The sequence below is a fragment of the Zonotrichia albicollis genome, chromosome 20 (genome assembly GCF_047830755.1).
Source record: "Zonotrichia albicollis isolate bZonAlb1 chromosome 20, bZonAlb1.hap1, whole genome shotgun sequence".
In the NCBI taxonomy this organism is placed as follows: Eukaryota; Metazoa; Chordata; class Aves; order Passeriformes; family Passerellidae; genus Zonotrichia; species Zonotrichia albicollis.
In genome coordinates this window covers 8,629,996-8,644,262 of record NC_133838.1, presented here as the reverse complement: position 1 = coordinate 8,644,262, position 14,267 = coordinate 8,629,996, and the positions used below count along the sequence as shown (strand labels likewise).

At 48.4% G+C, this 14,267-nt stretch overlaps 1 protein-coding gene across 1 annotated transcript; it reads right to left on the bottom strand.

The window, feature by feature from the left end:
* Positions 1-23: 23 nt before the first annotated feature.
* GNL2 (G protein nucleolar 2) lies at positions 24-11,808 on the bottom strand. The gene is made up of 16 exons (XM_074555850.1): positions 11,523-11,808; positions 11,351-11,435; positions 9,338-9,432; positions 8,305-8,444; positions 6,880-7,064; positions 6,558-6,624; positions 5,305-5,463; positions 4,657-4,770; positions 4,381-4,509; positions 3,310-3,414; positions 3,053-3,211; positions 2,793-2,915; positions 2,042-2,472; positions 1,333-1,412; positions 602-693; positions 24-204 (listed from the first exon to the last, which is right to left on the bottom strand). The coding sequence occupies exons 1-16, from the start codon at positions 11,584-11,586 to the stop codon at positions 55-57; spliced, it is 2,178 nt and encodes a 725-aa protein (XP_074411951.1). The 5' UTR covers positions 11,587-11,808; the 3' UTR covers positions 24-54.
* Between the last annotated feature and the right edge of the window lie 2,459 nt (positions 11,809-14,267).

Sequence of the window (14,267 nt, the reverse complement as noted above, 5' to 3'; positions counted from 1 at the left end):
AAAAAGCCACCGCATACTAGAGCTGTTTTATGTAAAATTTAATAGAATAAGCAGCTATTGCTTATGGTTGTATTTTTTGTGCTTTGATCTTTGTCCCTCCAAGCCAGTTTTTTTCTTGTTCTTATTCTTATTTTTCACGTTGTGAGTTTCATAATAGCGGACTCCGACTTTCTTGGAGCGCTGCTGCCTCTCGGCTCGTCTCCTCTGCAAACACAAAACACATTAGCAAATCCCCAGCATCCAGAGCCTCAGTGTCTGCAACTCTCCAATGGTGTTCACTTTGCATTCCACACACGTTAAGTAAAATAAATAATTTCAAACAAAATGTTACTGATATGACTCTGTACAGAACCCACCCGCCCTGCTCTTATGGGAGAAAGCTCCATTTCAATCTTTGCAGAAAGACACAAAATACAATCTGGTGTGTATGGTCAGGTAAGAGGGAGGTGACAGAAGTTGTCACAGAACATTCATAACAGAATTCTATTTTCATTCCCCTTCTGTTCATGCCCAAAGTCTCAAAGCTCTTTAGTGATATGGCCAAGGATAGAAAAGCCAGCTGATTTCCCTGCTCAGTTGTACTACAGGAAAGAACACTTACTTCTTTGGATGTGAGTTTCTTACAAGGCTGTTTACCCAACTGGTCATCATCATCACTTTCCTCTTCTTTCATCTTTCTTTTCTTCTCTGTGCCTGCAAACAGCAGAGATCATGCCCTTGGTATCTTCCAGAACACTCATTTGTTTGAAGAACTGCAGGCTGAGGTCACCATTTCAACTCCTTGAGCAACATATTCCCTTGGCTGTATTTAAGAGCTTCTACCAAAACAACATGAATGTTCCTCACAAGAGAATCACAGCTATTACTGCAAAAACTGCTCTTGAGCAGCAGGTTGCTCCAGCCTCATCCAAGTCCAGGAGAATTCCACAATCCTGTCAGGACAGGGCTCTCACATTGGATTGTGCCTTTACTAAAACTGACAACAACTCAGTAAAAACTTACAGCTTGAAGTATCTCTGCTTTTATAACATCCTAAACCCCATCCACTCCTTCCTATAACACCCCATGGAAGGGGAGCTGCTCTGGCTGCAGCCTGCTGGGAGCCCAGGCTGTTGGAATTCAAAAATTGTCTTCACTGTATCCTCTCTCACTGAGAGGGACACCTCCCATCACACACAGCTGTTCCACAGGAAGGCTACAGCAGGTCAGCAGCAGCCCTTGGGACAGCTAAAGGGAGATTTAAGTAGTTTTAGGGGAAAAGATCTTGCACACAGGATCCAGTGCATGCTTCTCCCCTTAATGCCATTTTTTTCTCTACTAATCTTGTTTTACCTCTGTCTCCAGTTTCTTTGGGTTTTTCAGCCTTCTCCATGGATTTTGCAAACACTTGGTCACTCAGTCGCTTGGGGATTCTATGGAAGATAAAACCAGCAATAAAAGATTGTTGTTACACAAACAGTGACCACCTCTGAGAAGCCATCAGACTCCAGCAGATCCCAGTCCCCTGTCAGCATCAAAGCCAGTCTTTGCACCAGAATATTGCAATACCCTTGTTGCTGGAGCTTTTGTTGTGCTTGTGTGCTATATGAGAGAGAAAATGTTGCATTTAAACCTTGAAATCTCCCTCCTAACAAGGCTGGTGGGTCAGCTTTGCTAAAACTGGGCCTGCTGTATGGGCCAGGACTCACTGCACATGCATGAACACCCAGGGATATCCAACCTTGGGATTATCCAACATCAAGGAGAGATCCAAGGATGCAGTATTGCTGCCCACATAACCAAGATAATGCTAACTCTGATCCATAGTTTAAGAGGCAGCTTTCCAAAAGTGAGAACATTTTTAATTTGCTGGTAAATAGCAGCTCCTGGAATAATCTTTCAAACACAAATTGCTTACTTGGCCCAATTCCCAACCCTTATAGCTAAGCCAGATAAGCTGTGGCAACTTATGTGTGTCAAGCAAGTCAGAAATTGAGTCAATCTACAGCAGAGCCTCATCAAACCTTCCCCCCCCTGCAATGTATTGGGCAGATTCAGGTACCTTATTGCTGAGAATCTCTTGGCCTTGGCTCTATCCAAAAATTTTTTGTATTTCGCAATCTTGTCCTCCAAAGCCTTAAGAACAGCTTTAGAGCTCTCCTGGACAGCTGGTGCCATCTGCAATTCCTCCTCTCCTGGATGTTCCTCATTCTCCTCTTTCTCCTCTTCCTCCTCCTCTTCCTCCTCTCCAGTGGATTCATGGTCAGTGTCATCAAAGCCTGGCACATCCACAGGAACCAGGTCTTCTTCTGAGAACTGAGGTGCCACGTTAATCCTGCCGAAGTTCTGCCGCACGTGGGACATGAGCTGCCTGATTTCATTGTTTGTGTTGTTCCCCTCCTCTGCTGCCTCCACAGCTGGTGCCACCAACTCAGAGACTTTCTCCTCAGTGATATCTTGGCTGGATGTCACAGCTGCTTCCAGCACAGGAGGCTGCAAGGAAGAGCAGGATGTTATCCCCAGAGTTTGTCACACCATCTCCAGAAACAATTTTCATTTTTTCTCACCAGAAAAAGCTTAAGATGACAACATGATTCCTGACATTTCTCATAGTAATAATGACTCACACATCTCTGTAAAGAGCACTGCTACCTGGTCCTCACCAAATTCAGGTGTCACATGAAGGACCATGCTTGGGCAGAGCCCAGGACATGCACTGCCAAAGATCCATGGCACTCTGGGAGAAGCAGCAGTGAATACCATTAGGGAAATCAAATATGAGGGAAGAGGAGGCACAAGCATCACATTCTTACCTGGGGAGCTGGCTGACCTGCCACTGGTTCTGCCATTGGTGGCATCACAAAGAAAGGGATTCTGCCCCTCTGCCAGTCATTGAGAACCATCTTGCTCACAGTCTGCAAGTCAGGCTCACCACCCTGAGGAAAACAGAACAGTTTATGTCCATGTTTGTGAGGCACACAGCCCTCCCATGCCCCGTGAGCAACAGAACCACTGCCATTTCCCATGTTCAGAACAGGATCTTCCAGCCCACAAATGCAGGAAGCTGGCACACCTTTAGCAGTTTTCCAGTCCTAGCAGCAAGTTTCTCAAGGAAGTCTTCTGTATCCGTCCAGGACTCAATTTTGTATGTCTTCCTGATGTACTCCTCTTTGGCTCTTTCCAGCACAGCACAAATATGATCTTCAGGGCTCTTAATCTTTTCAACTTGAACCTGAAAAAGCACAGCAGAGCATCAGCAGAGGATCAACCCTCTGAGACCATCACAGTGGGAAGAAGCAAAGCCTCCCAGCCCCCAGTGCAGACACATACCACTCCCTTGAGCACAATGTCTGTCTCTGAGTCTCCTGATGGATAAACCACCCCGGGGCAGTCGATGAGGAAGATCCGCCGCATCAAGGTGATGTACTGCCACACCTGCAAGAGAGCAGCAGCTCCCATCAGCACCTCCACACAGGCCTTGCTTCATTCTTGAAGCCCAGAGTCAGAGAAACAGAGCCTGACTGCTCCAGACTGCAAGGCAAGATGTTTTCAATTACCATCTGGCAGATTATATTTTGTCAAGTGGGCAGTTTGCCTTATCTCTCTCTTTGAGTGACCACAATCACTCCTCCCTCAGGAGGGGACAGCTGCTGATAACAGCTATTGAATGTCCCTGCATGGCTGATAAGAACTACAGCATCCCATTGGGAGATGTGAGCCCAGAGGGAGGAGCCAAGCATTCCTACCTGGATAGAATCTGGAGATTCTGGAACACCAGCACGGCTTCTGCACTGGATTGCCCAGAGGAACAGCAGCTGCCTCTGCCCCTGGATCTCCAGAGGCAGAGACTGCACCTTTCTCCAGGATCCCTGCTCCAGCAGAACCAGCCCTGACCCTGCAGGAGGGCTGAGCCACAATTCCAATGGGACTGCTGCCAACAGCCTGACCCACAGGGTGTCAGGTTGGGTTCTGACTCTGGCACTGTTGTTCTAGTTACAGCATTGTTTATTTTATCCTTTTATTTTTCTTCCCTATTAAAGAACTGTTATTTCCTGCTCCCATATTTTTTGCCTGAGAGCCCCTTAATTTAAAATGTATAGCAATTTAAAGGGTTTACATTCTCCATTTCAGGGGAGGCTCCTGCCTTCCTTACAGACACCAGTCTTTCCAAACCAAGACACTGACCCAGTAATTGGATCAGGGAGTGAGGGCAGCTGAGCATTCCCATCACAGTCCTGCAGTACAGCAGAGTGCGAATTTGGGAATGCTGCCAGAGCAGGGATTGTCCATGAGCCCCTCCTCAGGGTCCCACAACCTGTGCAGGTCAGTGCAGAACCTGACAAGGTCACTAGGCTGTTTCACATGAGCACATTTGTGTCTTTAGCACTGGGATGCTCCTACCTTTGTTTCCCCTGCAATGGGGGCCACACTGCAGACCTTCTTGGACCTCAGGGTATTGATCACTGAGCTCTTGCCAACGTTGGGGTAACCAATGAATCCCACACTGATCTGCTTCTTGTCAGAGTGTAACTGGTGAGAAATAACAGATCCTTTTACATCTTGGAGTGAGGGACAGAATTACCACCGTAGTCCTGAACCCCAATTGCTAACAAAGCTGAAGACCACACACAGTAACCCCCCTCAAACCAACCACAGATCCCCAAAATTGTTTTGTACCTTTCCAAACTGCCTGAGGAGCTGGATGAAGGCACCTTTGCCAAATGGGTTGGTGAGGCTGGCATGGAAAGCAAGTGTTGGATACTCCTGGGAAAGGACAGTGACCCAACGCTTCTGCAGAGGCAAAGAGGACTGGGTTAGAGACTGGGGCTGGACAGTGACACTCTGAGCTCAGAGAGGAGGACACAGCCTCTGCACTGGGCTCACAACTGCAACATGAACATTGCTAAGGAAGAACCTTTGAAGCACTTCCCCAGCCCAACAGTATTGTTTGTATTAAAGACAAACAATTTCCCAAAAACGCCTTCACTGCTAGCTAAAACTCATTAGTTTAATGACATAAAGCAAACCAGCTGGGGTGGATATGGATCCTAGGCAGACTAACATTTAGCACACTCTGGAGACAACAGCTGAACTGTTAAATCCAGACAGAGGAAGTAGGGAATTTGTGGCTGGCGTGTGTTGCTCAACTTGGCCAAACTTGGACAGATTTACATGGTAATTGTTACTTTTACTGCAGGCAAGCAGAGAACTCCCAGCGCCCCAGTTGCAGTACGCCCTTCCAGACCAGCATGGGGACTGGCACAGAGCTACAGCCACAACAGGAACAAAGAAGGTCCACAGAATAACAGGCAGGACTGTGCTTACAGTGGCCCAGGTAGGAATGAGATCACATTTGTTCAGGACAAAAATGAGATGTTTCCAAGGCTTCTCCTTTTTAAGGTAGGATTCCACATGAGGGGAGCGAGTGCCCATGGGATCTCGGGCATCCAGAACTTGAACAACAACATCTGATGAGTCAATCACCTGAAAAATATTAAAAAAAACCCACACAAATAATGGATTTTGCAGAAAGCAAGATATCTTGTACCTCCCAAATGAAAACCAGTGATATTTGAAACTACATAATTAATTTTAAAACCTTGTATCCTTCACAAACTGCTAGTTCCCCCCAGACTTGTGAAATTCAGACTAACATCCATTGATGCTCTACTCTCTCCTCTCCTAAATCCCCTCCAAATTCAGCCTGGACCTGGACAGCTGAATGACTTTTACCTGTTCCTATGCACCAGGGAAAGAAAACATTATACCCAAATGGGAAAACTAAAGTTTTGTGTGTGCTGCAGCACACAAACCCCCAGTGTTCATCCTCCATTCAGCAACAACTCCCTTCTCCCATTTCATAATGCATCAGGGTATAAAGGATGTTTTCTGGACCAATATGAAACACACAACCAAGCAGGAACCTGCTGTTAGTCCATGAAGCAGCTACAGCAGGGAGCTGTCATTTATGACTTGTTTCAAGCCAAGTGAATTTGTTTCACAGCTTTTTCCTGCAGTTCTGGCAGCCTCTTACTGAAATCTGTTTTGCTCAACCATTCCCAGTGCTTTTAGATCCAAATGAAAAGGTTTTAAGCTACATTCAGAAATTCAGAGCAAAAAGTCAAACAATTTCACACCTAAGAGTCACTGAGAGCACACAAACTGCTCATACCACCCTGATTCACTCAGTCTCCATTTCTCTGGCAGCCATGGTGGCTCAGGGAGAATTGAGGGTCAGAGCTCTCCCAAGATGACCCCATCAACATGCCAGATGTTTTTAGCCTAAAGAAACTGAAGGGAACATGACTCTTTTACTTGTGGTGAAGACCCAGGAGTCCAAGAGAAACTGATACCTTCACTCTGCCAGTCCTCTTCTAGATCATGTATTTTAAGAATGTTTGTTCCTGCAGGACAAGAGCTCAAGAATCAAGCTCAGTCAGGCAGGGATTTGGAAATGAAAATCTACTATTTTTGAGTTATTCTCATTGTTGCTGTACAGGATTTCAGTGCTGTGCTGAAGCCCCTAACTGTGTAAAGGCTGACAGATGTGACTGCTGTAAAATCCAAGTGCCATTTACCTTGTAGAGCTCACCCCAGATTCTTTTGGACTGTCCTTTCTTAAAGATTTCCTCTTGTGCTTCATCCCTAGAAGACATCACCAGAAACATCAGCACCACAGATACAGAGTCAGGATCATCTTCTCTTAGTCCATTTACAGACAAAAGAGGGGACAAAGCCCAAGTAACAGTTGGTATTTAGCCAAAATCCCACATTCAGCTAATCTCCTTTTCCTTCCTCCTCACACAGTAACAGCATTGATGGAGGTACCAGATCCTTATTTAAAAACAAGGCTGGCTTTTCATATGTGTATACAATGAATCATTTGTCCTTTCCAGTCACCTTACACCAGTGTCCTCTGTCACCAGGTCTCGGTCCTTGCCCCGGTCATAAGACTCTGACGAGGCCTCAGCATTCTCCACCAGAGACTGCACATCACTTGCAGACAGATTTGGTCTTTTCCTCTGTGCTTTGGGGCCAAACGTTGTTTCAAATGTTTCTGTGTCAAGAATGTGAACTCTGGAGGTCTGAGGAAAAACAGGTTGGTTAAAAAAAAACAAATCCCAAACACCATTTTTTTCCAATCTCTCGAGACACACAGGAAAAGAGCCCCAAGTTCAACACAGCCCTGGCAGCCTGTAAGTGACAGGCACTTCCTTAATAATGTTTGAGTTTTCCACTTCAAGCTTTGAGAAACACAAGAGTGGATACTTAATAAGCAACAAAACATTCTGCACTTGCCAACGAGCCATGCTTCAGTTCTTCCACCATAAATGGTGTCAAATGCAATTACAGGCACCGTGATGAAAATTCAGCTGCTATCTTTGATCACTGCTTGTTTTTCTAACAAGAGCACAAATCTCGCCAAATTCTCAGATTTTTGTCAGGGATAATTACAATCAAAACTAGATTTTAAAGCTTGCAATGAAAGCCAGCTTGTCTTGGAACAGCAAACAGTGCATGGCTGAAAGGAGCAATTTGTTTTTGTAATGCATGTTTTAACACAACCTTTTCTCTAATTTAAATAATGTTCTTATGACATGAACTTGCAAAGTTTCCATACGACAAAACAGCTACCAATAGTCCAAAATAATGGTTTGGACACGGTGAAAAAATGGCAGTAACTAAAATTGGATGCACTAGAAATGAAGACTGAATGGAGAAGAATTTCTGATACAGGATAAAACACGTGTTTTTGAGTTGAAATTTATCTTGTGAGTGTCTGCAGGGTGCAGCAGCCTCAGGAAAGGCACAGAAGCTGTTAGAGGCATTAGAACTTCAAAAGACCACACACAGTAACCCCTCAAACCCCCATTAACCTATCAGAAATCAGATCATAATATGACAATATCATAACCTGTCACAGAATCACAGAAGGCTTTGGGCTGGACGGGACCTTAAAGTCCATCCAGTGCCACCCCTGCCATGGCAGGGACACTTTCCACTGTCCCAAGTGGCTCCAAACCTGGCCTTGGGCACTGCCAGGGATGGTGCAGCCACAACATCTCTGGGCACCCTGTGCCAGGGCCTCCCCACCCTCACAGGGAAGAAATTTTGGGGTAATTTCCTACTGGAAAATGAGAATTTTTATTAAATAATATATCTCTTTGCCCTCACACATGATGGCCACAGTGACAGGGAATCAGAACCATCCTTCCCCAAGGAATCCCCTTCAGCTGCCCCTTGCAGAAGGCCGCATTTCCCAGTATTTCCCAGACTGAGCAGGACAGCAGAGCTGCTCACAGCTGTGCACACAGGGATACCCACGTGTGGTTTGATCCTGTCGTGGAACAGGGACATGGGCAGCTTCTTCTGCTTCATGATCACCCTGTAAGGATCCTTCATCACAGTCTCCATCTCCTCCTGGAATTTCTGCAGGGATGATTGCTTGATCACACGAGTATTTCCTGAGCGTAAGAAACAAACATCACACCTGGCCATTCTTGATCTCAACTGCTCCAAATGGGGACACTAATAAAACATGAGCTTTGCATCTAGGAACAAAAATATCAGTGAAAACAAAAAGGGTTTTACTTGAGACCAAGCCCAAAGAAGCAGCCAATCCCTTTCTTTGCCACAATTTATAGGAAATTTCCAAAGTCTTTCTAGGACATTTAACAGCCATGCACATGGGCAAACCTTGGGGAACAAAACAGGAGCCAAAATAACTCCCCTGAGGGGAGTGTGTTGAAAGCAAAGCCCCAAAGCACAGGTACAGGCAAGGGGTGACAATGATCCCTCAGGATTTCAGCTTTTATATTTTCATGTATTTGTAATCCTGCAGTTCTTTAGTGGATAACTCCAAACTCCACACACAGTGTGAGCTGCTGCTTCCCCATTTTGGGCAGACACAACAATTCCTCTCCAGGCCTGGCAATCAAGGACACCTCACTGCCTCAGGCCCCAGAAATGGAAACAAAAGTGAGTTGGGGACAGCAAACTTGGGGTCAATGACTTCATTAGCTGAAGATGTAATTGGAAGATGAACCCCCAATATGCAAATGGCCCAAAGTTATAAAAGTGTGAAAACCTGTGACCCATTGTCCATTTTGGGTGGCCCTTGGGGGGGCTTTGTCTGTCCAAAATGTACCTGAAGACCTTCAATAGATATAACTGCTTTTTATTGCCTGAATTTTATCTGTCCTCTGTTTTTAGGTAGCCCCACAAGGCAGCAACAGCAGCAGGGGTCCCTCACCATCCCTCACAGCTCTCAGATCACCATTCTGAAACAAACCCCTTGCATTACACTAAATTCAACAGCTTTGAAGCTTGCTGAGTCTGGAATTTGGAGAAAACTCACCAAACCATTTGATATTTGGTTCTACTCTTGCAACAGTTCCTGGTGCCACAGTTGACTGATACTGCAGAGGTTTGATGATTTTGCCACGTTTGTTCCTGAGGGACAAATGAAGAAATGTCAGTGCACAAAGGGCAGCTCTGACCCCTCAGCCCTGGGTGTGCCAGGCCAGAAGCAGAAGCACAAAATGCAGAGGGACTGTGATTGTGTTCACAGGGGTTCTTGGATGAGGGAACATGATCTGACTCCATGTTTCAGAAGGCTTGATTTATTATTTTATTATATATATTACATTAAAACTATACTAAAAGAATAGAAGAAAGGATTTCATCAGACGGCCAGCTAAGAATAGAATAGGAAAGAATGATAACAAAGGATTGTGGCTCAGGTTCTCTGTCCAAGCCAGCTGACTGTGATTGGCCATTAATTAGAAACAATCACATGAGACCAATCACAGATCCACCTGTTGCATTCCACAGTTCCACAGCAGCAGATAATAATTGTTTATATTTTGTTCCTGAGGCCTCTCAGCTTCTCAGGAGGAAAAAATCCTAAGGAAAAGATTTTTCATAAAAGATGTCTGTGACAGAGGGACCCTTCCCTGCAGTGGTGAATGCTGCTGTGCCTCCCTGAGGTGAGTTACCCACCCTGAGTGGCACTGATGGCAGTCACAGCCCTTGGTGTCACTCCAGCCTGGCCAGACCCCCCCTGCAGCTGCTTGTGGCAGCCAGGAAGGGCTCCAGGGGCTGCAAAAGGCACCAGTGATGTTTTCTGGCAAATCCCACTGAGTTCTCTCACAAAGCCCTTTAACCAGCTCTGCAGGACTCACCCACACAGGATTTGCAAGAGCAGACCTGGTTTGAACTCAGCAATAGCTCAAAATCCCTCCACCCCATCTGTTCCCCAAACAGGGGGGAATTTGGCACAAGAAACCAAAGAAGGTGATGTGAAACAGAACTGCCATGGCACAGCCAGGTGGGTGCTGCTCCCCTGCCATGGATCTCTGTGTGTGGCACAGGGGCACCCTCTGTGGAGATGCTGAGGGAGCTGAGGCTCTTCAGGTGTTTTGGGGGAGATTTTGAGCTTTGCTGCTGTGGGAAATTCAGGAATTCTGTGTGGTTTGGGTCTCTCCAGGCAGATGCATCAAGTGTTTTACACCTGTATCCCAGGTACATTGCTGGGCTGCTGAGAGCTTGGGATCAGGCTCAGGATCAGGCCTGGAATCAGATCAGGCTTGAGATCAGGATCAGGCTCCCCAGCTCACAGGGTTACAGAGCCCATCATAGAGCAACTCTCAAAGTTTCCACATGACAAAACAGGTACCAACAGTCCAAGATAATGGTTTAGACACCATGAAAAAATGGCAGTAATTAAAACTTGATGCACTAGAAATGAAGGCTGAATGAACAAGAATTTCTGGTACAGGATAAAACACCTGTTTGAGTTCACATTCATCATGTGAGTTTCTGCAGGGTGCAGCGGCCTCAGGAAAGGCACAGAAGCTGTTAGAGGCATTAGAACTTCAGCTGGCACACTAACTATCAGAAATTAGATTTATATGACAGTATCATAAGCTATCAATGAAGGCTTTGGGTTGGAAGGGACCTTAAAGCCCATCCAGTGCCAGCCCTGCCATGGCAGGGACACCTCCCACTGTCCCATTGCCCTGTCCAGCCTGGCCTTGGGCACTGCCAGGGATGGGGCAGCCCCAGCTGCTCTGGGCACCCTGTACCAGGGCCTGACCCTCCCAGGCTAATTCTTGGGGTAATTTCCTTTTAGAAAACAAGAATTTTTATAAAAAAATGTATCCTTCCTTCCCAGTGCCAGTCCCAGCCAGGGATCCCGGGGCAGCCCTAGCTGCTCTGGGCACCCTTTGCCAGGAAACAATTTTTGTGATAATTTCCTATTGAAAAACAAGAATATTTATTAAACAATGTATCTTTCCTTCCCAGCCCCGGTCCCGAGGCGTTCTGTGGCCTGTCCCGGGATCGTGGCCAGGCCAGGCCGGGCCCTCACCTGCGCTCCTTCTGCCGGTACATGTTGAGCCGCCGGATGGTCGCTCGGTCCCGCATGTTGTTCCCTCCCTCGCCCCCGATGCGATCTGCGGAGACAAGAGAACATCAGCCCCGGTTCGCTTCAATTCCGTTCGCTCCGGTTCAGCCCGCCCGGCCCGCGGCCCTGCCCGTACCGGGGTTGGTGCTGGCGCGGGAGGGGTTGATGGAGCAGCGGCCCTTGTAGCGCGGCTTCACCATGGTGCCGGTATCGGTATCGGTGTGTGTGAGGGTTCCGGTGTTGGTATCGGTGTAGATGCGGGTGCCGGTATCGGTGTGGATGCGGGTTCCGGCGCCGGTATCGGTGTGGGTGCGGGTTCTGGTGCCGGTATCACTGTCGGTTCGGGTGCCGGTGCCGCGACAGGCCCGGAGCGCTCAAGCCGGGCCGCGGACACGCGCGCGGCACTTCCGGCGGGCAGCAGAGCCTGACGCAATTCCGGGAGCACTGCGCGGCGGCGCAGGCGCAATGACACCTCCGGGCTCGGTTGCCACGGCAACCTCGACTCGCCCTGCCCGGCCCCCGTCCCGTGTCCCTTTGTGTCCCCCGGTGTCCGCTCCGTGTCCCCGTGCTCTGTGTCACTGTGTCTCTGCCCGTCTCTGGAGTGGCGGTGCCCGCCCGAAGCGCCGCGGTGTGGCCGGGTCCGGCCCGGGCCCGCGGGGTGGTTGGGAGGCCCGGCGGGGGCGCTGGCACGGGAGCCCCCATTGTTCGGGAATGGAGTTTGTGCAGTGACACATCATGGAAATGGTTCGGGAGAGCGGCGGGAGCGCTCCCTGCCTATCGCTAGTGGATAGGGACTGCTGCTGTGACACTGGGGCTGCTGATGTGACACTGGGGTGGCTGGTGGGGCACTGGGGTAGCTGGTGAGACACTGGGACTGTTAAAGGGGCACTGAGGTGGCTGGTGGGACACTGGGACTGTTAAAGGGGCACTGAGGTGGCTGGTGGGACACTGAGGCTGCCAGAGGGGCACTGGGGCTGCTGGTGGCGCATTGGGGCTGCTAAAGGGACATTGGGGCTGCCAGAGGGGCACTGGGACACCCAGGAGGACACTGGGACAATCAGAGGGACACTGGAGCTGCTGGTGAGACACTGAGACTGCTGGTGGGACACTGAGGCTGCTAAAGGGGCACTGGGGCTGCTGGTGGGACACTGGGACGGCCAGAGGGACCCTGGGGCTACTGCTGTGTCACTAGGGTTGGTAAAGAGGCCCTGGGGCTGCCAGAGGGGCACTTGGACAGCCACAGGGGCACTGGGGTGGCTGATGTGACACTGGGGCTGCTGGTGGGGCACTGGGGATGCTGGTGTGACACTGGGGCTGCTAAAGGGGCACTGGGACAGCCAGAAGGACACTGGGGCTGCTGGTGAGACACTGAGACTGCTCATGGGACACAGGGACAGCCAGAGGGACCCTGGGGGTACTGGTGTGACACTGGGGATGTCAGAGAGGCGCTGGAACAGCCACAGGGACACTGGGACAACCAGGGGGGCACTGCTGCAACAGACTCGAGCACCAGGCAGTGCTGCTGGGTGTTTACAGACACACAGGGCTGCTCTTTCTGGGTTACTGGCAAAAAATTTTAGAAATCAGCAATAACAGCGCTGCGTGTTTTCGTGTGAGGGTAAAGAACTGCGTGGATGGTGCATTAACAGAGCAAATCTGTGCAAGGTCTGTGTCCAGAGCCCACATCCCTGTCACTGCCAGACTGTAACAGCAATTTGAAAGCCCCTCACCTAAGGGAAATGAACAAAGCTGAGCTGAAACTGTGTTAATTGATAGCAGAGCTTGGGCTGGGGCCAAGCTCAGCATCTTGGGGAATACTTGCCCAAAACACAGCTCTGGCCCATCCTTCCCAAACACTTATTAGCAGCACAGCAATGTCCTTCTGGTGCTGCTAATGCTCCTTTAAGCCTAGAACAATAACAGAGCTGCTGGGATTTTGTTCTCCTAATGATTTTCAGCGTTTTGCTGTGAGGTGCAGAGTCCCTGCTGCACAAGGGAGCCACGATGAGTCAGGCCTTGGGACATGTTTTGTAAGACTGAGTCTGGACTTGGAGGCTGTTTGGCTTAAGCCTCCACGTTCTGGTTTTTCTCTTTAATAGCATTATCTGTGCCTTGGGCATTGAAAAAGTACACATTGATGTGGCTATAAAAAAAATCAATTCCAAATTGTAGATAATTGTTTAAGCTATCAGACTTGAGGCTCATGGAGAAGAGTTTTCCCGGGACAAGTGTGTTTTCTATTAGAGTCGATATCAATCTGTCAGAAGAGCCTTTTGATTTTCAACATTTTAGACTAAATAGTTGAGTAATACTTTTGCTCTGCTCTCCCCAACTCTTTCTTCCTTTCCCTTAAGAAAACTCCCTCTTTATTGTTAGCAAGACTTCTTGGGGAGCAGCCAGAAAGTCGCCGTCTCTTTCTGTGAGGGAACAGACCCAGCCAGCTTTGGGCAGGAGGTTGTGGCAGGGAGAGCTTGGCTTGGGGATGCCCTGGAGTTGGGTGCTGAATTCCCAGGTTGGAAGTGTTGGTGGGAGGGCTCAGACCCTTTACCAGCCATTGGGGTGGGCTACAAGCCTGGATTTTGTGTCATAAGAAAAGATCCTACTGATAATGTGTGGGACCTGCATTTGAACTGGCACCTTGCTGTGGCTCTTTCCTCACCCTCACAGATCCCCTGGCCCAAATTCCAGCAAGGGGCCAGCAGTTGGTGTTGAACTTGCAGCATCCCTGAGGCTGCAGCTGCTTGTTGTGTATCTGATAACGTGCAAGTCAGATATTTTGCTCCACTAAACTGATGTTTTGTTGTTCCATGACTCACAGCTTTTCCTTTGCTGCCCCCCATTTCAATCTTTAGCTTTTTCTCATTATGTTCTGGCCAGGACA